A 21964-nucleotide genomic window follows, 5' to 3' on the forward strand; every position below is an offset into this window, starting at 1 on the left:
AACTCAAATACTCTTTGAGTTTAAAAACAATTTATATATTTGCGCAACACTGCAATACAATATAAATGTATCACAACACAATTGCATCAATACTCATTACTAATGCAACATCATCCTTAAGTTGATTTGTTTAACACATTTGCATTGACATTGCATTAATCATTAAAATTTTTACATTCATGATTTAAATTTACTGTATTATGGACGAAAATGACATCATAAAATCTTGATTCTTATATGATATTTTTGGTTTTCTTGTTTCCGATAATTAATATGATATTTTTGTTTACAGTTCTTGTATCTTGATTTGTTAATGAATAACGACAAATGGTGTATGTCATGTACCAAATATTTGTGTCCGTTTTTAAAATCGAATATAATTGAGAAATTTGGATATTCATAATTCGTTACATGTATAGAATATAAAAGATACATGTAACCGTATGATAAAAGATGGCCAATTATCCAATTTGATTTGTTTGAATTTTTAAGAAATGTGTTTGGATTGCATTGGTCCCATTTATCTCATACCACCTAACCAAACCATTTCGCATTGGCGAGAAGATATTTTATTGACAAAAATACCCTCCATAAATAGATGAATGGGTATGTCAATGACTTTCTTGACCTTTAGCAAGACAAATGGAACGACGATGTGGCCACACTAACCACTCATGACTCAACCCAATCTCTTCAGAACCAATCACTTTTGTGACTCCCAAGAATCCTGTGTACGAAAGCACCAAAACCGTGAGCTCTCCCTACCATCGTGATTTGACCCAACTACCCCTATTCCTGAATATGCTCACTCCATCTCTAGTACAAGTATTAAATTTTTAACTTTTGAAGTTGTATTTTAAATAGAAGTTTTATATAGTAATTATTTTCTTCAAATAATTGTATCATTTTTTAATTTTTTATAGAGACAATTTTATCATTCTTTATAAACTTGTGTTGTTATCAAATATAGTAATACTTTGTTAAAATTCATTATTGTATAATTGGCAATATAATTAGTTTAAATAATATTATTATCAAACAAATTAAAGTAACTTTAATTATAAAAAATATTTTATATAATGTATCATAAACACTTAAAATATATTATTTGTTCAATTTTATGGCAGTTTTATTAATAAAAGTGTTTAAATAAATAAATACTATATATATATAAAATTATAACACTGACGCCAAATGGGCCATTAGTCGATAATTCAAAAAAGAATATTCTCTGCGAAAAAGTACGAGGACAGTATCGCCATTTCCAGCGTAAAAAATAAACTTACTAACAAAACCATGAAAAATGAAAATCATATAATGTATATATACACGCACACACCATCTCCACAGTACGACCAGAAGTGAATCAGAGAGAAACCCTTTTTTCTGACAATCGATAAAAATGGGCAGGAAATTCTTCGTCGGCGGCAACTGGAAATGCGTGAGTCTCTGGTTCCATATTTGCCCCTCATGAATTGCATAGTTTTCCAATCTCTGGTCGTATGATCTGTTTTTCAGTCTGAAATTATAGTCGATGTTAGATATAGATGTTGTATACAATATGTGAAACATGGATATACATATAAATTCTATCAATTTTTATCGAATTTTAAGTTAGTTGTTTGTTAATATATTGTTGAGAGCTTAAATTCTTTCACACGCACAGGCGATTTGAACTTGAAGAAGTAAAAGAAAAAGATACGGAGTAATTCTTAAAATAAAATATTATGTTTCTTGAAGAACTCTTAGGTTCTATTTAGATCGAGGATTAAAATGAATGGATTTGAGTTTAATTATTTAAGGAGTGTAGTTTAGATTTACATTGAATAGTCGTGATTTAAGTTTCAATATGGTGCATAGATTGATCTGAGAGTTCATATGCATGATTCAATAACAAGGATTCTAGTTGAATAATGATCCGAATAAAATGTATTTTCCACATCTATACCCGTAAATCGCTTTTGTCCTCTCAATTTAACGTCAATAATTGATCTATCATTCAAAATCCAAATCCCTTATTATAAAAAATTCATTGATTCATGCAAACTTTCATTTAAAATTAAAGTTATTTTCTTCTTTTTTTTTTCATAATTATTTTGGAAGTTAAAAGTTTTGTTGGCTATTCAGACTTCTTTTGAGGTTCAGAGTTTGGAAAACTCGCACTGACCACTTGATTTGTTAGTGCAATGTCACACTCTAAAAGCCATTTTTGGGAAGCATAAGTTTTTTGTTCAATGAAAGTACGGGAATGTTAGGTTCCCATTAAAAGCCATTAAAAGTTTGATTGCTCATATATGAAATATGCTTTTAAGTTGTAAGATTAAACCTATTTCATGGCCTGAATTGAACATGAATGCAGAATGGAACCTCCGAAGAGGTGAAGAAGATTGTTGGGATGCTTAATGCTGGTCAAGTGCCCCCTGAAGATGTTGTTGGTAAGCAAACGGAAGATAGACTTTTTATCTGAGTTGTTTTGTTGCATTGCTGTTAATGCTTTCAGTTTCATCCACACCATCTGCGTGGAAGATGTCCAATCTCAGAATGACCTATAATTGTTGTTGATATTTGATCAAATTTCTGCGTGCAACACCAGCATTGTAGTTCTTATTCTTGCTTATTCAGCTTTCTCTATGTAACTCAGTCCTGTCCTTGAGCTAGGATCTCAAAATAATTTTCCTTTTCATGCACATGATTTTAGCTTGACAGTTGTCTTTATATAAAGCCAGTCTTTTGCGTGGGACATTATTTATATTACGTGTACCACATTTTGTAAAAGGAAACTTTTATTTAATTTATGCTTCTTTGGAGACCATTTTGGAGTAGAAAGGAAGAAGAATTACGAGTTAAAAATGTGCAATACATGGAAGTTTTTTATTTGAATTGCCACCTTGCATAACCTCTTGGACCACTTAGAAGATTTAAAAGCTAAAACAAGGAGTTGTTGAGTCGATTTGTGTTCCATTGCTTTCCATGGTCAAAAAATAATTTGCTCACTCTGAAGTATTCTTGTATTCTTTTCCATCCCTGCTTTATGGGTCTTCAAATTTTTGATGGATTAAGGAATGAACTTGCAGAGGTGGTGGTTAGCCCTCCATTTGTGTTTCTTCCATTGGTAAAAAGTTCGCTGAGGCCTGATTTTCACGTTGCGGCACAAAATTGTTGGGTCAAGAAAGGTGGTGCTTTCACTGGTGAAGTTAGGTATGTTTAGGCCTACATTCAATAATGTATATCATGTTGCAATCCTTGACTTACAGTGTATTGAACTATTCCATCAAAACCACCTTTTCAGTTGTTGGACCAAGTTCAACACATAATATTCGACCCGTTCGCCTTAACTTGTGATACATATGTTGTCATATATCCATGTTTTATGTATGTTTATTACATTGAATACTCTTCAGAAAGTTTATGAAAGAAAAAAAAAAAGAAAAAGAAAAAAGGAGGGAGGGATTGTTCATATGAAATTCTTTAAAAATTGTGATTAATATTAATAAAAATTACATTATATTATTTTGACGATGAGGAGTCACGATTCTTTGCACCTTGCATGGATTGGAGAGAGGAAGGGAGGGATTGTTTATATGATATTCTTTACCTGTAAAAGAACGTGGTTAATATTAATATTAATAATATTTTTTGATAGTTTGGTTCAGGTCCTGGTTGCCCAGTACTCAACTAGAGCCAAATTATAATTGAGGTCTGGTTGAGGTGTTTCTAACCTGGCCCAATCCCATAGATCTAAATTGAAGCCTAAACCTGCTGATAATTTAGTGTTGAACATGATTTGATAGCACCCTAATATACCAATATGGTGGAAATGGAGGTCATATGGGCTTTAGAACTGGGTTGCCTTCACATTTGAGCACTGGAGTGTAGCTGGATACCATCTGCTTTCAGAAGCTATAAGATAGATTTTTTTTCCTGAATGGACAATAAGATAGAATTTCAAAAGTACCAGTACTCAATCTTGACATACCATATTAAGCAATGTAATATTCTGATTCTGCCAGATTTATGCGCACAAAGGATTGCAAAAAAAATAATTTGTTGGTTTGTTAAAGTTTGCTTTCTCTTTGTATTTCATTGCTATCGGCATTTGGACTTTCTTACTCACCATACAATGATTGATACAAGTTTGATTTCATGAAATTTCGTTCAGCGTTAGTTCATCGTATCTTCTCTGTTAACTGAGCTTTGCCTGAGCTCGTGTGTGCGACATGTCTTCCTATGTTCATCATTAATGCTGAATATTTTCAGATGCAAAAATTTGATATTTTGTTTTTTGCATGTGTAGTGCTGAGATGCTTGTCAATTTGGGGATTCCTTGGGTGATTCTTGGTCATTCTGAAAGGAGGCAGCTGTTAAATGAGTCAAATGAGGTTACTTGTGTTTCACGGCCCCATAACTATTTATTTACAATGATGTCAACTGACTGAGTTTTTTTTGCTTCTTAATTGACAACTGCTTATAATTTACTTGCCAATTTGGAACTTGTGTTCATTTCAGTTTGTTGGAGATAAGGTTGCATATGCTCTTGCTCAAGGCTTGAAGGTAATAGCTTGTGTTGGGGAGACTCTTGAGGAGCGAGAATCTGGATCTACTATGGATGTTGTTGCTGCACAAACTAAAGCAATTGCAGGTGCATATTTTATTGCTGTTCTAAAGAAACTTTTGCACTATTATTTTCTTGTGGCTGTTATTATGGATTCTCTATCTATTTTGTGTTCTATACTAGCGTCCTTATTACTTTGCTCTACCAGTCTTGTTTTCACAAGGTAGCCTTGGATTAGTGAGTTTAGTTTCGCATTGATAAATTTCATGGATCATCTTTTAACTATTTTGGTTTGCATGGTTTATAAACCACATTTAGTAATTAATTAATTTATATTCTGAATCTAAAGAATGCAGCCTTCATTTAGCGGTCAGAAGTTGTTAAATATAGTCTTTATTTTTAGGATATCATAGAACAGTTTGATTTTATGTGATTTGACATTCTACCTTTGATTATTTAATTTAAATCTTAATCCTGGCTTCGAGTTTTTAAATATTTTCCTTTTGAGGCTAAAAATATATACTTTTCATTATTGGGCTTTTTGTTTATTCCCATTTCTTTTTGTAAAAACAAAAGAATTATGGCTGCTATGAATATAATTGTGGCAATTCAACAAACACTGAACTTCTATTGACTTTGTCCCTTGTGGTGACTCGGGACTATTCTCAGAGACAAGGCTTTTGAATATGCAAAGCTTTTCCCTTTTCCTTGGTGTTTTTATGTTACCGAACTTTAAACACAACTATGGGATGTTGGATTGGAAATTGCTAGTTGGATAGTATAGTATGATTACAGTCATGTATTTCCTGGATTGCTTTCTGATCTCATATTCAAGCACTGGGCTTATAGCAGTTCATGTACTTTAATATCTTGTAGATCTCGTATTCGAGGACCGGATTAATAGCAGCTCATATATTGTCAATATCTTATACATTCAAAACTTAATTAGCCTCTTGAAGGCTCCAAATTAATTGGCTTGGTAGGATTTTGAATGCTGCTGGGCTGAACTTGCAGTATTTAACTTTCCCTTTGACATAGAAATTTTGCAGACCCGCTCTAGAAAGATGAAGAGTTTACTCTGACAATTTGTTTGCCTTGTCCTCAGATTATTCTGATAATTCAAAATTTTCTTCATTTTTTGTCATTGCATTCTATGTATTTTTTAAATCTATTTAATATATTTGTACAAAACTCACTCAATTCAATTCAATAAAGCCTTGTCTCCACTGTTTTGGATCATTATTTCTCTTATGTGCTTTGACCCGTAAATTAATTTTATTTTTATTTTGTTCTGGCGGGTATATTTGATTTTTCCAAAGAAGAATGTGTAATTTGTTTTCCTGTTTCCACAACCCTGTCTAAGTCTTTTCGGATTTTAAATATCACATTGTTGCTGCATCCACAACTGACACCATTTTAGGAAGAAATTCATTGGATCATTGTCTTGACTCTCATATTGGGAAAATTATCATTGTCTACCTCACTTCCATGATCGTCTTTTCTTCACATCATATCTGATTGCCAGTGGGACTACTTTCCATTGGTATAATGGCCAAGTAAATTTGTTTGAATGAAAAGTTCTATGAATTGGTACTTGTCTTACTGAGCGGTGGCTATTTTATATGTTTGTGTTAAAAACATTGATGAAGACTCTGTATGAATCATGACACAAATAGTATATTTTCTTCATAATTGCTTCACATTTTTTTCTGTATCTCTTTCTATTGCAGAACGAGTACCAAGTTGGACTGATGTTGTTTTGGCCTATGAGCCTGTTTGGGCCATTGGAACAGGGAAGGTTGCTTCACCTGCTCAGGCTCAGGAAGTAAGTGGGACCTTGATCTAGCTGTCTTGATTTAATCTTGCCCCTTCTTATTACGTGCACACGTTATTAAATGCATAGTTTTAGTTGAACTTGATCGTATCTTTTACATTCGTATTGGTACAATCTATATATGGTATATGTTGTGTTTTAATTGGCGGTTACCAGTTTTATACAGGGAGGATTGTAACATGGGTGTCCCTATTTCCATTTTTTTTAAAAATGCTTTTTTTCTACAAAATAGATGCTACCATTGTGTTACATAATCTAAAGCCAAAAGAATAATAACAATAGTAAAATATTGGATGGTACCAGTGATGTGTGGTGTGGGGCCTTGACAGGAGGAAATTGGGCTTTAGTGCTTCTGAGGAGTCACAGTAAGAAAGTGAACAGGGAGGTCATGTTTTAAAGGACAAGAGTTGAGTTTGTTTAAGATATATTGGATGTTTTAAATACCAAAGATTGGGTCTGTCTTCAGTCTCTCATTCCCAGGAATCTGTATAAGCACAATCAATGTTGGCTTATTCCCTTTTAGGACGAAAAAAGTAGGCAAATGACCTGGTTTTCACTCTCCGACTTTTAGGAAGACTGGAGGTCCTACCCATGTGCTTTTGATCTGCTAGCTTATGCTAGAATTTAATTATTCAGCCGCTTTGTATGCTGTGCTCTGTATAGAAATGTGCAGAGATGGATAAAGGGCAGGGGATGCATTCATGAATTAGGTTCAGCTATTTGTCCTGTTATAGGTTGGGCGGGCCAATGGATGATTGATTATTGCTTTGCTGAAGGTAATGAATGTTGGCAAGGGAGTTTAGGTAAAAACCTCGGTGAGCCTGGCAATTGAATGTGAACAGCACAGTATGACGACTTTAGTACTCATTATTTAATGTAATTCAAATGTTCTGTGAACAAAAAGATTTAACTTTACACAATAATTCATACCTAAATTTACATGAAAAAATAATTAAAATGTATTTCCTTTTTGTTTTTTGTTTTGTTTTTTTTTTTTTCTCTTTGTTCTTGAAATGTCAAATCTTTTAGCCATGATGAGGGAGTCTTATAGCAGAAGTTGCCATGTGTTTTCCACTGTGTAGCTTCTTTAATAATAAGATTTTCTTTTTCTTTTTCCCACAGGTTCATTGTGGATTAAGGAAATGGCTTCAAATGAATACCAGCCCTGAAGTTGCTGCGACAACTCGGATTATCTATGGAGGTATATTTTAGTATCTATTCGGTACCCTACCTTATTGTATGGTCCTGGGATTATTTAATTGTTATCTAGTTTTAGATGCACTTAATAACTTTCGAACAGTTACCTACCACAATGATCTTCGAACGGTTTGAACTTTGAGCTTCACTCTAACTAAACAAGTTAGATTCAACCTCAAATTTACTGGTTTTTCTCCAAGGTCACGGAATTTAGGGAAAGGTAGATTATTACCATCACAATGATCTCTTATGAGGCTTACTACAAGCTGTCTTGCTTTCTGTATAGAATAACCATAGAAATCGAATTTGACAGTACTTCAAGGCAGAGAATACTGCCAATGGGTAGCATGGCAACAATGCTTCTGCAGATACCTGCATGTATAGAGGTGTGATTGGATAGCCTGGCAACAATTCTGAGAAGGTGTTGCATATGCCTTGGTCATTTTGGATAGAATTGACACAGTATCTTGAATGTTGATGACACAGTGGTCTGGAAGAAAATAGTCAAGTGAAACGATGCCTAGGCCTAGGGCTGCACAACTTGGGCAGGCTAACCCAGCCCAACCCCAACCCAGAAATTTTAAATTTTGGGCATATAATTCACAAATCGGGCTCATGTTCGGGTTGGGTTTTGTCAAAACCTAGACATATTCGGGTTGGGCTTGGGCTCAACCCGAACCCAACCCAAAACCCAAAATTAATTAATTAATTATTATTATTTTTTTTTCCATTCTCTCTCTCTCTCTCTCTCTTCTTTCTCTCTCTCTCTTGCTCAGCCGCTGATCCGCCGCTGTCCCTCAGCCGCTGATCCACCGCCGCCGCCGTCACTTCCAAAAATTAAAACAAAACCATACAAGTTAGCAAACAAACAGCTTGCAATACACAAATATGAAACATGATAGCTTCATAGTTGACATGGAACGCTTCCCTCAGCACACTCAAGTTTTCCCTTTATCTTCTCCATATGCTCTGTGATGATTTTTTGTCACCCTTCCTCTGTTTTCCTTCCAAGTTTCGGAATTTCGTTTTCTTTTTCCTGTTTCTAAATAATTCATTTTCATCATCATTCTCTTGATTGATTTTTTATCACCCTTCCTCTGTCAACTTGATTGATTCGGGTTGAGGTTGGGTTGGGACTGGATTGGGTTGGGGGCAGCTCAACTTGCAGCCCTACTTAGGCCTCAGTTGTCAAAAATACAAGATGCCTTCATTTGACTAATTAATCCTTCATATAATATTAGATATAGAGATTTTGATGCTCCTATATCTTGAAAATATATCAAAAATATTGATACTGTGAACTCAAAGATGCTCCCCTTGCTGAAAAATCTGCTGCAAGAATGTCCTAGGTCATGAAGTTTGACTTTGGAGTGCCCTTTAATGTCTCGAGGAAAATGTGTGAGAAGAAAAATCGCAACGAGAATCTTATAATTTGGCCTTCATTATTGAAAATATGAACTGACCACCAAATGTAGGCTATGCGTTGTCGATTGTTAGGCATCAGTTTTAATTTGTAGGATCCTAATTATTTTCAGAAGTGAATAACTATTGAATTTGACTTTATTGCTCTAAATGAATCAATGTTGCAGGTTCGGTCAACGGTGGTAACTGCAAGGAATTGTCAGGACAACCTGATGTTGATGGTTTTCTGGTTGGTGGCGCTTCTCTTAAGGTAATAATGTTCACGCATTTCTCACTTGTCTCTCTCCTTCACTTGTTTGTGTCCTCACACTCTCCTCTCGCTCTCTGTCTCTTTCTCGAACAGCCTGAATTTATCGACATCATCAAATCCGCTGAGGTGAAGAAGAATGCCTAAGTTTGTTATCAATTATGAATAGATAAAATTTTGAAGTTTTTGCTAGGGAAGGTATAACATCCGTTTTATACCGACACTTTTAAGGAGTTAAACTATTATGCCTTCGCTCTTTGGAAAGCACTTGGAATTGGATTTCATGTATGAATAAATTTGACGTACTATTCTCCTATGATCCTTATCTTATGCCCATAAACTGACATTTTTCTTTTTAGATTGGGTTTTTTTCTGTGGAAATGAATGTTGGTAGAAGTTACTCTGTTGTCTGCTTTTTGGAAATTTTGATGGACTGACCCACTGCATGGTTGAAATTTGTGTGTCCTTTTTGCCATTTTTTCTTTGTAGAAGTGTGTGTGTTTCTCTTTGTAGAAAATCTACCATAGCGTCAATCCCTCCATAATTTTGTAGTCAACAAGATGACCCAAGAATCAAAGATGTGTTTCGAATGGTTTTTTTGGGAAATTCATTCTTGTCAATTATTTTGAATCCTTTACCAAGAAAATTAAGTTATTTTATTTTATTTTTCCTGGTTAAGTTATTTTATTATAATTATAATTATAATTATAATGAGGCTTTTCAGGGCAACCGTACACCAGTCAACCTTGTGTGTACCATGTGTTGGGTTGCTTATCTATATTCCTTTAAGGTTGGCTATATATATTACGGAGTAGTACTATATTGACAATATGTGCCCCATGTGAAAGTAAGGTGGATTAAGGTAGAGGGTAAGAGGACCACAAAGAAGGGAAAGATTCCTTGATTCAATCACTAGGTCCATCAATCCAATTTGTTAATAATTATATTAATTACATAACAAATTGAATTGATGGACCTAGTGAAAAAATATGAAGGAAAAAAACAAAAAATAATGTACTTGAAATATATAATGTACAAATCTAGCGGAGGGAAAACCAATCACGTGCTAGTAGCCTAGTGCTATTGTTAGTGTGTATTTGTGTTTCCGTTAGAAATTTCAAGTGCTTATCTACATTATATGATGTTGGCATCACTAATAATGATTTTTATTTACACACTATTAATTGGTTCTTAGTTGGAATGACGACAACTAGATGTGCCATTTATTTATACATGTTTAACTTTTGACAATATTTTTCTTCTCTTCTCTCACGATGTTAATCATTTAGGCATGTTGGATACCTTTTTTTTGTTTTTAGTGTTTCTGTTTTTTGTCGGTACTATAACAGTGAACAGTAAAAAAAATTTGGTAAAAAATATTTTATTTTGCACAGTGTCAGAACGTTAGCGAATAGTGATCAAAACATCAAGAACATCAATTTGATAGCACTGAAGTGACGAGTACTTTAACAATGAATAGTACAATGAATATTATTCAAAACACTTTATGCCAAAAACAAATATGACCTTATCAAGTGAATGTATCTTCAATAATTTTGAATTGGATTCACACAATGAAGGGAAAGACAATGGAAAAGAAATAAACTAATGTTTGGTCCTCTAAATGATGGAAAAGTGGATGGAAAGAAAGGAAACACTTCGAAGGAAATGAAAATATATTTTCCTCTCTTTAATTGGTTGAGTAAAACAGTGCAGATGAAGGTGTTACTTTTCATTGTTTGGTAAGAAGCAAAGATGTTTTACTCTCTTTTTTTACTTCTATGAACAAATCGATGAAGGTATAATAATAGCCCCTTACATTATTATATATGATTGTTATTTTTCTCTTTCCTCCCTTCTCTACTCACTTTTGGAGGAAAGACAAAATGGTGGACCAAGAATCATGCAACATTCCCTTTGCTTCAACTTTTCCTTTCTTGCCCTATTCCCTCTCATTTCCTTTGCTTCTCTCCTGCCGTCCAACCAAACGCAGAATAACACCAATGGTTGCAACAACTACCTAAATTACACTTTGGGTTCGAATATATATATATAATTTATTAGTTGTATGTGGACGCAATTATACAATTTCAAGTAGGAGAGAAATGTCTACGTTCCCGTGTAGATGATTAGATCAAATTGGCAAAATAAAAAATGGTTTGCCAGGCTGTTTAAAGAACAGAGTCAAACATGAACTGAGCATCAAGAGTCAAGATATACCAAACAATGAGCTTTCATGTGAAATTGATTGCAGAAGCACACACACTGACACACACACACACTGACACACACACACTCTCTCTCTCATATATATGTATCTATATATGTCACCTTTTTTGGTTGTCCAAGCTATAGTTTGGATAGAAAAGATTTCATTAGTCACGAAGCTTTTGTCGTCTGGTTTGGCACTTTACCACTTGCTTCCTTTTTGTTCTTCTTTTTGGGTTGGTGGATGTCTCTGTTTGGCTCAATAATATCTCCATCTTCTTCCACATGGACTTTATCTGAAATATTAAAAGTGAACGAGATCACATTACTCGTGCTATCCAAGGTGGAAATGAGTCAGATATTTATGGAACCAAGCACTGATTGGAAATATCTATACACCCACTAATATATATATATATATACACACACACACACACACCCATTATGGAGAGGCCAACCATTACTTGTTTCAGAATAGATTTTTATATACCAAACATGTGTGTTGATAATGATGAACTTGAAAATACCAGACGAAAGAATTCCATAGATATGTTTCAAGTGATAAACATAGAATCCACTTGAAACACATGTAAAAAAAATAAATCAAGTTTTAAGGTCGAATAATTCGGCTTAAATATTATTTTCGTAGCAAAAATGGTGTTCTAATTTCTTTACAAGTAGGCAGTCATGTACCCTTTTTTGTACATGTAATATGTTTATTTAGAGGACAGATTCGCCATTGAATGGCCTTACTTTGGAAACTAATTAACACGCGAAAATCAGCTTGTTTAATTTGTCACAAAAAAATAAAAAAAAATAAAAAACCGTTTCAGATAACTATAAAATACACACACATTTTTTTTTTTTAACTGGTTTATTTATTTATTTTAACTAAATTTTTAGAAAATAATTCTTATAAACTAATAATCAAGTATATTTTTGGTACAATTTTCTTTCTTATTTTTATTTTTATTTGGGTATATTTTTGCACAACAATCAAATATCTTTTGAACCAATTGAGTTGGTGGTAATTTGCAACAGCAACATAAGGTCTCAATTACCTTGGCGGCATTAATTTGATTCCTTAAATATGAGATTGGAGAAAATTTAATTCATAATTTGAACTAAACTTTCTCCAATCTCAAATCCAAGTTACCAAAAATATTTTAAAACACAGTCGAATAAGTAAAGAATGATATCATTTATTTTCTTTTGTTCAAAAAAATTAAAAATTATTAAATGGTTCCAAAATCATTAGTCCTTAGATTATGTAATAATTTATCTTTTTATACAAATACTTTGATAAAATAAATGATAATTGACTCGAAACCTTGATGACGAGACTATGTAATAAATCTGTAACATATAATTAGTTAGAGGAGAATCCGCTTTTGTATAAGTACATCTTTATATATTAAATAAGCAAAATAATACTTTCCAAAAAAAAAATTTAATAAAAATTCAGTGAGCTATATAATTAAGTTACTTTAGTTTTTTGTTTTGTTGAGAGCACATAGTTTTGGAGTACCTAATAATTACTTTTTCCATTTTCTTAAAAAAAAAAGTGTCGCACCACTATTTCAAATTGACTGTTATTGATGTGCAGAGAAACAAAGTAAAACCCAAAAATTATTCACCCAAAAAGGGCAAAAAAAAAATAAAAAAAAACCAAGGAAAAATTGTACAATGAGAAGTGAGAACCGGGTCCAGTTGATCAACCCGCCAAGCCAACAGCCAATCATAGTGGCGCCATAAAAAAAGAAAGAATCATAAGATTCATAATCAATCGATCACCATATTAAGACGACTGTTGTCGATTCCAATCCAACGGTCGAGAATCGCTGAATCAGTGCAACTCTGTCGTCTGGCTGTTACGGTCCCTCATCCCCACCCACCCGCCATTAACAATAGTCTCTCAACTTGCAGCTAAACGCAAGAGGCAAAATACAAGCTTCTCAAGTCAACCTTTTTGCCCTTCGCGAAGGTATGAAAGTGTTCTCGTGAAGCAGATATATAAAACCCTTATTGATTGAAAAACTATATATATATATCTCTTATATCTATATATATCTATTTTCAAACACACTTGTTTATGTTCACACTGTTTGACCTTATTTTGCTTTTTCTTGTTTTGAGCTCTACGGATCATAAATATCAGATTTCTAAAGGAAGTGGGTCTTTAACTCTCTTGTTAAAGGGGAAAAAGGACGTGAGAGAAGATCAGTTTGAGTTCATGGGTTCTTGTTTCAGTTCTCGAATCAAAGCTGAGAATCCACTTCATGCTGGTACATCTAACTTTTTTACCCTAATTATTGTGGTTTTTTGTGACTGTTTTTATCTGTTGACATTGTTCAATATTGATTGATGAAATTATGCATATGGGTTTACAATCTCTCTGCCTCTCAACATTTTCTGAGTAAGGATTTGATGAATTTCTTGGATGGATTTGTGGTAAATTCAATTTGCTGATATGGGTTTCAGTTATTATCCTTAAAAATTTTGTTTTTGGTCTCTAATCTTTCGACTTTATTTAACTGAGATTGTTTGATTTATACGAGGATGTGCCCCTTGTTTTCCTTGCATGTTTTGTTTCCTGATAATCTGGGTTCATTTAAAATTCACTGCCATGTTACTTCAAATGAATGATACACACACATACACACAGTTTTTTTAGTTGTTATCTGGATGACATCGACAATGAATTCGATAAGTAGACCCTTCATTCTTGTGTTTGTTTGTTATTCTCTTGAATCAAATGGGGCTTATACTTATTGTGCAAGTTGATTTTTTACAGCAAAATTTGCTACCATTTCCTTGAAGATCTATGGAATTTACATGTATATATTAATATATATATTCACAGCATACACAATATATATTACATATATGCGTGTGTGCATGCATGAACATACATTTTCTTTTGGCCGATCATGAACAAGTGTGGTTTATCAACAGAGCAATTCAATTTAATATGGATTGTCTCACGAGAATTGAATTGCTCCATCTTGTAATGGGGCTAAGTCGCACTTTGAGACTCGGTATATTTGAGAGAGATTGAGTTTGTTTAGAAGTTCAATTTTGGTCTGGAATTGTTAGGTGAACTAATGGATGTTTATGGGAATTCATATACTTGTGTAGGGTTGAATTCGATATTTAGCAGAGATCGAAAAAATTCTAGTAATTCAAGTAGCAAGGTCTCATCTGCATCTGCGCCACCTACTCCTCGGACTGAGGGTGAGATTTTACAATCTTCAACTTTGAAGACCTTTACCTTTGGCGAACTCAAAACGGCCACCAGGAACTTCCGTCCTGATAGTGTGTTGGGAGAAGGTGGTTTTGGCTGTGTTTTTAAAGGATGGATCGATGAGCAGACATTTACAGCTGCCAAACCAGGGACTGGTATGGTCATCGCTGTGAAGAGACTTAACCAAGAAGGTCTTCAGGGTCACAAGGAATGGTTGGTGAGTATGATCTCTAGCTTTCTTAGCGTTCTTGATGTTGTATTGTCTTCGTACCAGAATCTTAAAAATGGTACCTCTTACTTTGGTTGGGTACATTCAGGCATACAAGAACCTAAAATGTGCATTCCGCATTTAATCTAAGAATGAATTTTTAGTTTCGATGAGTGTTATCTACCATGTCAATAAAGCATTACTAGAATTTCCCTAATCATATTGGCTCTTGATGTTGGATTTTGGCCATGTTCCAGTTAGTACTTTCAAACAAGATAATTATTAATTTGTGACTCCTCTTCAACTATAGGCAGAGATAAATTATTTGGGGCAGCTGTATCATCCCAATCTTGTGAAATTGGTCGGGTATTGCTTAGAGGATGAGCATCGGCTTCTAGTATATGAGTTCATGCCACGGGGTAGTTTGGAGAATCATCTATTTAGGAGTAAGTTCGTAATGCATATCTGTTCAATCAATCCACTGATTTTTTAAAGAAGGAATATTATTTACAGCCTCCAATTCTCTTTTATACATATGATTAAGAGACACTAGTGTTCTTTGAACAGGAGCTTCTTATATTCAACCGCTTTCTTGGAACCTTCGTATGAAGGTTGCTCTTGGTGCTGCAAAGGGACTTGCATATCTCCACAGTCCAGAAGCAAAAGTGATATATCGCGATTTCAAAACCTCTAATATCCTTCTTGATTCTGTAAGTGAAATATTTTAATTGTTCAAGGCTTCTGAAAGTTCAACTGTACCTGTGTGTCTCTTATAAAATTTTCGTTATTAATTGACAGAACTTCAATGCAAAGCTTTCTGATTTTGGGTTGGCCAAGGATGGGCCAACAGATGGTGAAAGCCATGTCTCTACACGGGTTATGGGCACTTATGGTTATGCAGCTCCTGAGTATGTGGCCACAGGTATTCAAAATTCTCAGCTTTGTTCATTTTCATGTTTGTATGCCTACATCCTCTTTCTTCTAAAAAGATTTTATTGATCCCATGCAATTAATTTCCTGTAGCATTTTATCTTACCTTCTTTTGTGGCTTAGTCATGCATCAAACATGAGTATCATTTACTATAAAATTCTGAAGGATGAGTATGTTTTTGTCATCGTCTTATTTTCCTCAGTATCTTGTAGCATTTAAGCAGTGGTACTAAATTTTGATATAGCTTCAATTATGATGACAACTATTTTCCTGCAATTGGAATGGTTGGGATTAAGAACCACTTTGTGATCTTCTTACTGTCAGTTGTCCTCTCACCCTCTAACCATTATCATTAAAAGTTTTCCTCTATTTATGCTCTGCACATCCTCTTAGTTCAGACTTTTAAGACTCTCTCTCTCTCTCTCTCACACACACACACACACACACACACACACACACACGGATATGTCATTCTGGATCAAATCACATTCTTTTCCTACATTCTGATCCTTAGTTCATTCTCTTCTTGTGAAGGTCATCTAACTCAGAAAAGTGACATCTATAGTTTTGGAGTTGTTCTTCTCGAGATGTTGACTGGGCGACGAGTGGTGGACAAGAACCGTCCACCCGGGGAACACAAACTTATTGAATGGGCTAAGCCTTACCTAGCCAGCAAACGGAAAATGCTTCGTATAATGGATCCTCGTATCGAAGGCCAGTACTCACCAGGTGGAGCACTGAGAGCAGTTACCATTGCCATCAAATGCTTAGCAAATGAACCCAAGTTCAGGCCAAACGTGAATGAGGTGGTGAAAGGATTGGAGCAGATTCAGGAATTGAAAGACACGGAAAGTCCTAGAAGCGGATCCGTCCAAAATAATCACAGCAAATTAAGCAGTGGTCGGAAGTCTGACAGAACATGTGCTAATGAAGCTTCCAATGAGAAAGCTGTGACTTCTCCAAGGCCATCTGCTTCCCCGGTTCATGCTTAAAGGAGATGTTCGATACAAATGCAGAAAAAGATTGTTGCTTCAGAGTAGACAGAAAACAAATACGGCAGATGTGATATACGGAGCACATAAGTTCAGGAGCTTGGACGTGTATATAGTTCTTTGCATTAATTTAGTTGATGTATTTAATATTGATACATTTGACACATTGTTGTTCCTGGAATATGAGTTTATATGAGAAACATGAGGGGATTAGTCCCCGAGAATTTCGACTGTTCATATCGCTTGTGAATCTTGTCATCAGGATTCGGGAGAGACAGGGACGACATGTTTATAATACTGCGATGATATTACTCCTCTTTTAATGTAGTATGTATTGGATTTATAATGTGAAAAGTCTTGGCTTGAAAAGAAATTTTAGTGCAATGTGGTGTCATTTTACAGAAAAGAAGGAAAAAATAGGAAAAGAAAAAAGTATTTGTTTAGGTAATGAATTATCGAATTTGAATCATAATATCTGATTTGTTTAGGTAACGAATTATCCAATTTGAATTAAGGTTCTGATCAAAATCAAATTGATTGGAATCATTTTCTAATTTTTATTTAACATTCATGTAAATTCCAAGGCCTAATTCAATCTGTACAGTGAACCTTTGCAGCGTACCATTAATTGGAATGAGCACTTAAAAAATATTTTATTCCAAATGAGAAAAAATGGTTAGATTACATGATTTTTTTTTTACCAAGATTACATGAAAAGGGGGATAACTATAGGTATAAGAGAAAAGAAAGAAAATATTATTATTATTTTTTATTTTTTCTAAGTTTAATGGCAAGAAATTAAGGAGGACAAACACAAGGAGCTAGATGCACAAAGGGATCTTAAAAAAGTAAAATTTCTCTAATTAACTCCTTAATGTGCTAATTGATTGGTGTTAATTAAAGAGGAAAAAGAAAAGAAATGATAGTCTTATCATTAGGGTCAATATATATATATATAGAAAATATCTATTTTAATAAATTTACAGATATATCTTTTCACATCTTTCACATTTAAGAGATATAGATATATATATATATATATATATATATATATATAGTTAGACAAATATAAAGATTGTGTAAAATATCATTCAAATCAAAGTGACAATTTGAATAAATAAAGAAAGAAGAGAAAAAAAACATATCCTAGGAATCGTATATAGTTTTTTATTTTGCCCTTTATAAAAATAAGGACAAAATTGTATTAAAATATTTTATTAAAATTTAGGATTAATTTTTCTGACACTCCTTCAAGGACCAAATATCATATTGAAATATCTTTCAAAAAAAACTATCACTTATATTATAAATGTTTGTTTTGTTTTCCAATGCCAGTTTTTTCGTATAAAATGGCATTGCTACACTTTTGACTTGGTGTTAACTTACAAAATGACACAATTACCCATATGACCATTTAAGGGACCAAAATGCCTATTGTTTCTTCAGCAGCTCTCACCCAAAAACCTTACAAAAAGAAAAAATATCACACATATATATAAATTACTCTGAATAAGAGGGACAAAGGCAAGAAGATAACAGAAGGATCAATTGCGCATACACACCTATATATGTAAATGGTCCATTAATATTCTGAGCTTCAATGACCAAATCCCAGCCGACCAAATCATTCCGGTGTAAGGCTTCAACTGATTGACCCAATTGGATTAGAGCGTCAACGAATCAAACGGCGAAGAGCAAAGAGCATTGGCGTCCATGGCAGACCGGTGAAAGCTTCTGCTTCAAACAACCCATATTGAAAAACTTCAGTCAGCTAAAAATATATAGTGCAGAAGCTCCATCAATGTGATAACCATCGAAACCCAGAAGCTTCAACATCAAAATTCAGCAAGCTTCACAAAGACAACATTTCCGGCGAGCTTCAAATTGCATTTCCGGCGAGCTTCATAACATCAGTACCCAACCACGAGCATTATATCTGTGTGTGTGTTTGTGTATATATATATATATAATACAAATTTTTGTTTGTATATCTGTGTATATATAAATATATATATGTATATTATATATGTGTGTATATATGGATATGTATGATTGAAATGTTTATAGAGAGATATTTTGCAAATTGGCAGAACCCCTGTTATTATATTCTTTGTTGGTGGCATTCTCTTAGTATTTCTTCCCTCTGGTTTTTGTGGTGTTCTATGTTGGATTCTGGGGACACCAACCAGAGAGAAAATTAAGTGCATGCATCCAAATTAAGTTGCCTCATATTAAAGCTCACCCATGGCACAAGGTTTGTTGACAATTGTCTTGGAAGGATGTTGCTTCAGCTCATCTTGATTGATGTTGGGTGTATTATGTTGGAATTATATATATATATATATATATATAAATAATAAAAATTATTTTATGGGCGTATGCATTACGTTTTTTAAAGTAGAATTGCAATGTGATTATTGATACCTGGGTTTGTACTTTCTAATTTGGTGGTCTAATTGAGAGTATGGTTTTATACCGTTGGATTGTGGTTTTCCAACTTATTTGGTGTGATTTATTTTTAACCATTGATATATAAGTTTTCATGATAGGAAGGGAAACTTAGGTATGCTTGTTTGTAGAGAAGTCATCCCTTCTGTTGCTGTTATATATAGGGGTTTTAAAATCCTTATTCAATCCCATCGTATCAACCACTTTCAGAAATGGGTAAAACGCTCTATTTTCAAATCTCTCAAAAGGGCGATAAAAAATTCTCAAATGTATCTACAGTTAATTTTTCCTAATCAGGTATGATATCAAAATCACTCTTTAATTGATGATTAATTTTGATTTTTACTTGTAATTTGTTTTAAATCCAACAATTGGTATCAGAGCTCAGGTTAGGGTTTGTAGAAATCAAAATAGTAAAAATTAATTTATGATACTTGAACCGATGTATTTGAAATCGCACTGATTACCTTGGTGTCCTCGATTTATGAGTGATTAATTACATATGAAGTCTAAAAATTGTGTGTTTGTACTGGTACATGGATATATAATTGATTCATATATATATATATATATATATATATATGCAAGGTTCTGTTTTAAATTACTATAATATATTTTGTACGCGGAACGAGACCCTTTGGGTCCGTTTGGCATGTGCTTTGTTTTTGGCGTTTTATTTTTAGTTAAAACGGAAACAGTGTTTTTGCTGTAGGAGTGTTTTGGAAAAAATTCGGAAGCTCGTTTGGGAACGATATTTTGCTGTGGAAATGTCGAAAGCAAAAACATGCAAAACATGTTTGGTAAGTTATGCGTTTCAAAATTTTTGAAAACAAAATATATTTGGTCAGTCCAACTGTTGTAAAAAAAAAAAAACAGAAATAAAAAAACATGTTTGGTTATCCTTGTTTTTTATTTGTTTTTATAAATTTTATGTATATTTATAAATTGTTATCATATTTTTAATAAATATGGAGAAATTTGAACCCACAAACATATATATATATATATATATATATATATATATATATATATATAAATTTTTTCAATAACCTATTTACAAGTTGTTTGCAATAACTCACCTCAATTTTATTATCATTATACATGTATAGTCCAACACAACATTAAAAATAAAAATATTTCTAGTCACATTTTACTATACTACATGAGAATCAACATTTGTAAAAAAAATTAGCAATAACCTATTTACAAGTTCTTTGCAATAACCTGCTTCAATTTTATTATCCTGTTACCTGTATAGTCCAACACAACATTAAAATAAAAACAAACCCAACTGAAAGCATAATTGAAATAGAGTGTATACCATTTACAAGTCTTTAAATATTCAACCAACAAATTAAACAAGTTTAAGTTGTACATAAAATGTTTGGAACAAAGCATTAACAATACATAGTTGTCAGTAAAAATTGATAAGAAGTTCATAAAGTGGATGACAATGGCAACGACACATCATCTTCATAACAGCACATGTGGCCTTTAAGAGAACATCAACACACTTCATATCTGCAATAATAGCATTTAAGTTGAATTATATATCTGCAAAAATGATTTATATTACATATATATATTACAAGCTTACAATAGCAACAAATATATGACATATAAAAGAAAAAATATACCATCACTTTCAGAAGGATCAAAAGTGCTAAAGAGAATTCCAAATTCGATCAGCAATAGTATTACGCAACTGATCCATTTCTCGAAGCTGAGCCGAAGGCACATGCTCAACAATCTCATCATCTTCACCATCACTTTGAGGAGGATCGTTACTATCAAATAAATCATCAGGCTGATGCTGATTTCTGATGAAATTGTGTAATGTGCAACAAGCCATTACAATCAATACTTGTGTTGAAAACTTATAAGGAGGCATTGCCCTCAAAATAGCGAATCTCATCTTCAACAACCCAAAGCATCGCTCAATTATATTTCTCAAAGATGAATGCCTATGATTGAACACTTCCTCCCGACCACGAGGTTGTCTAGTCCTACGATATTCCTGAAAGTGGTAAGTATGACCTCGAAATGGGGCCAAATAACCAGGCTTGTTGGCATATCCTGAGTCCACCAAATAATACTTACCTGCCATGTTTAAAATACATAAAGATATATACAGTAAGATAAACTAACCATATATTAAGTGAATTTGTAAGATAATATTACCTGCTGGTGGAGCTGGAAAGTTCATTGCCTCATTCTCAATACACTCCTTTAGGATTCTCGAATCATTAGCGGAGCCTTCCCACCCAGCTAGCACATATGTGAACCTCATGTCAAAGTCACATACAGCCATTACATTTTGTGTGGTATAACCCTTTCTACCACGAAATGGAAGTTGTGTACTTGTTGGCAGAGTTGCAGGAATGTGGGTTCCATCTATAGCTCCCACGCAATTCTTGAAGTAAGGGAAAAACCTAGAAGACTCTCTAATCTTATTCGGAATCACAGAAAAATCAGGAGGGGTAATGATATGGGTGCCCAACTGACATACTACATGTAACACAGCATGGAAGTGTCTGGAAATGGTTTCAGTGGAGTGTTGAAATCTCTCAGCTACAACACGATTCCTTTGATTATGAGATAAAGTGAGCAAAAAGATTGCCACTTGTTCATAAACAGTTAAAAATTTAGAATCTTTCAGCCCTATACCTTTCAGGGTACTA

General features: G+C 33.6%; 3 protein-coding genes across 6 annotated transcripts; 2 read left to right on the top strand and 1 right to left on the bottom strand.

Moving 5' to 3' along the window:
* The first annotated feature begins 1303 nt into the window (after positions 1-1303).
* LOC132312053 (triosephosphate isomerase, cytosolic) lies at positions 1304-9608 on the top strand. Its single transcript, XM_059810272.1, has 9 exons — positions 1304-1441; positions 2360-2435; positions 3075-3198; positions 4295-4379; positions 4507-4639; positions 6283-6377; positions 7509-7587; positions 9173-9255; positions 9349-9608. Exons 1-9 carry the CDS (start codon positions 1403-1405, stop codon positions 9397-9399), a joined length of 765 nt encoding a protein of 254 aa, XP_059666255.1. The 5' UTR covers positions 1304-1402; the 3' UTR covers positions 9400-9608.
* Positions 9609-13290: 3682 nt separating this feature from the next.
* Positions 13291-17208, top strand: LOC132312054 (receptor-like cytoplasmic kinase 176). Of its 4 annotated transcripts, none has more exons than XM_059810274.1 (7): positions 13291-13444; positions 13597-13745; positions 14599-14921; positions 15223-15358; positions 15480-15622; positions 15711-15834; positions 16378-17208. In XM_059810274.1, the coding sequence occupies exons 2-7, from the start codon at positions 13694-13696 to the stop codon at positions 16833-16835; spliced, it is 1236 nt and encodes a 411-aa protein (XP_059666257.1). In that variant the 5' UTR covers positions 13291-13444; positions 13597-13693; the 3' UTR covers positions 16836-17208. The 4 variants fall into 4 exon arrangements, with proteins under 4 accessions (XP_059666257.1, XP_059666259.1, XP_059666258.1 ...); XM_059810276.1 differs by having other exon boundaries at positions 13294-13444; positions 13658-13745; XM_059810275.1 differs by having other exon boundaries at positions 13295-13444; positions 13619-13745.
* A 3351-nt stretch (positions 17209-20559) lies between these two features.
* Positions 20560-21752, bottom strand: LOC132312055 (protein ALP1-like). Its single transcript, XM_059810277.1, has 3 exons — positions 21465-21752; positions 20921-21383; positions 20560-20804 (listed from the first exon to the last, which is right to left on the bottom strand). The coding sequence occupies exons 1-2, from the start codon at positions 21592-21594 to the stop codon at positions 20947-20949; spliced, it is 567 nt and encodes a 188-aa protein (XP_059666260.1). The 5' UTR covers positions 21595-21752; the 3' UTR covers positions 20560-20804; positions 20921-20946.
* Positions 21753-21964: the final 212 nt, after the last annotated feature.

This window comes from Cornus florida, unplaced genomic scaffold, assembly GCF_030987335.1.
Source record: "Cornus florida cultivar Cherokee Brave unplaced genomic scaffold, ASM3098733v1 CherokeeBrave_3.0.0_Hap2_Chr06, whole genome shotgun sequence".
Taxonomy (NCBI): domain Eukaryota; kingdom Viridiplantae; phylum Streptophyta; class Magnoliopsida; order Cornales; family Cornaceae; genus Cornus; species Cornus florida.

Coding starts and splice junctions, on each gene's coding strand:
- LOC132312055 (XM_059810277.1), bottom strand. CDS start 21,594: ATGGCTGTATGTGACTTTGACATGAGGTTCACATATGTGCTAGCTGGG. Junction 21,384..21,464: donor CTTTCCAGCTCCACCAGCAG/GTAATATTATCT, acceptor TAAACATGGCAG/GTAAGTATTATTTGGTGGAC.
- LOC132312054 (XM_059810273.1), top strand. CDS start 13,553: ATGTTCACACTGTTTGACCTTATTTTGCTTTTTCTTGTTTTGAGCTCT. Junction 14,922..15,222: donor AGGGTCACAAGGAATGGTTG/GTGAGTATGATC, acceptor CTTCAACTATAG/GCAGAGATAAATTATTTGGG. Junction 15,359..15,479: donor GGAGAATCATCTATTTAGGA/GTAAGTTCGTAA, acceptor TTCTTTGAACAG/GAGCTTCTTATATTCAACCG.
- LOC132312053 (XM_059810272.1), top strand. CDS start 1,403: ATGGGCAGGAAATTCTTCGTCGGCGGCAACTGGAAATGC. Junction 4,640..6,282: donor ACAAACTAAAGCAATTGCAG/GTGCATATTTTA, acceptor TTTCTATTGCAG/AACGAGTACCAAGTTGGACT. Junction 6,378..7,508: donor CACCTGCTCAGGCTCAGGAA/GTAAGTGGGACC, acceptor TTTTTCCCACAG/GTTCATTGTGGATTAAGGAA.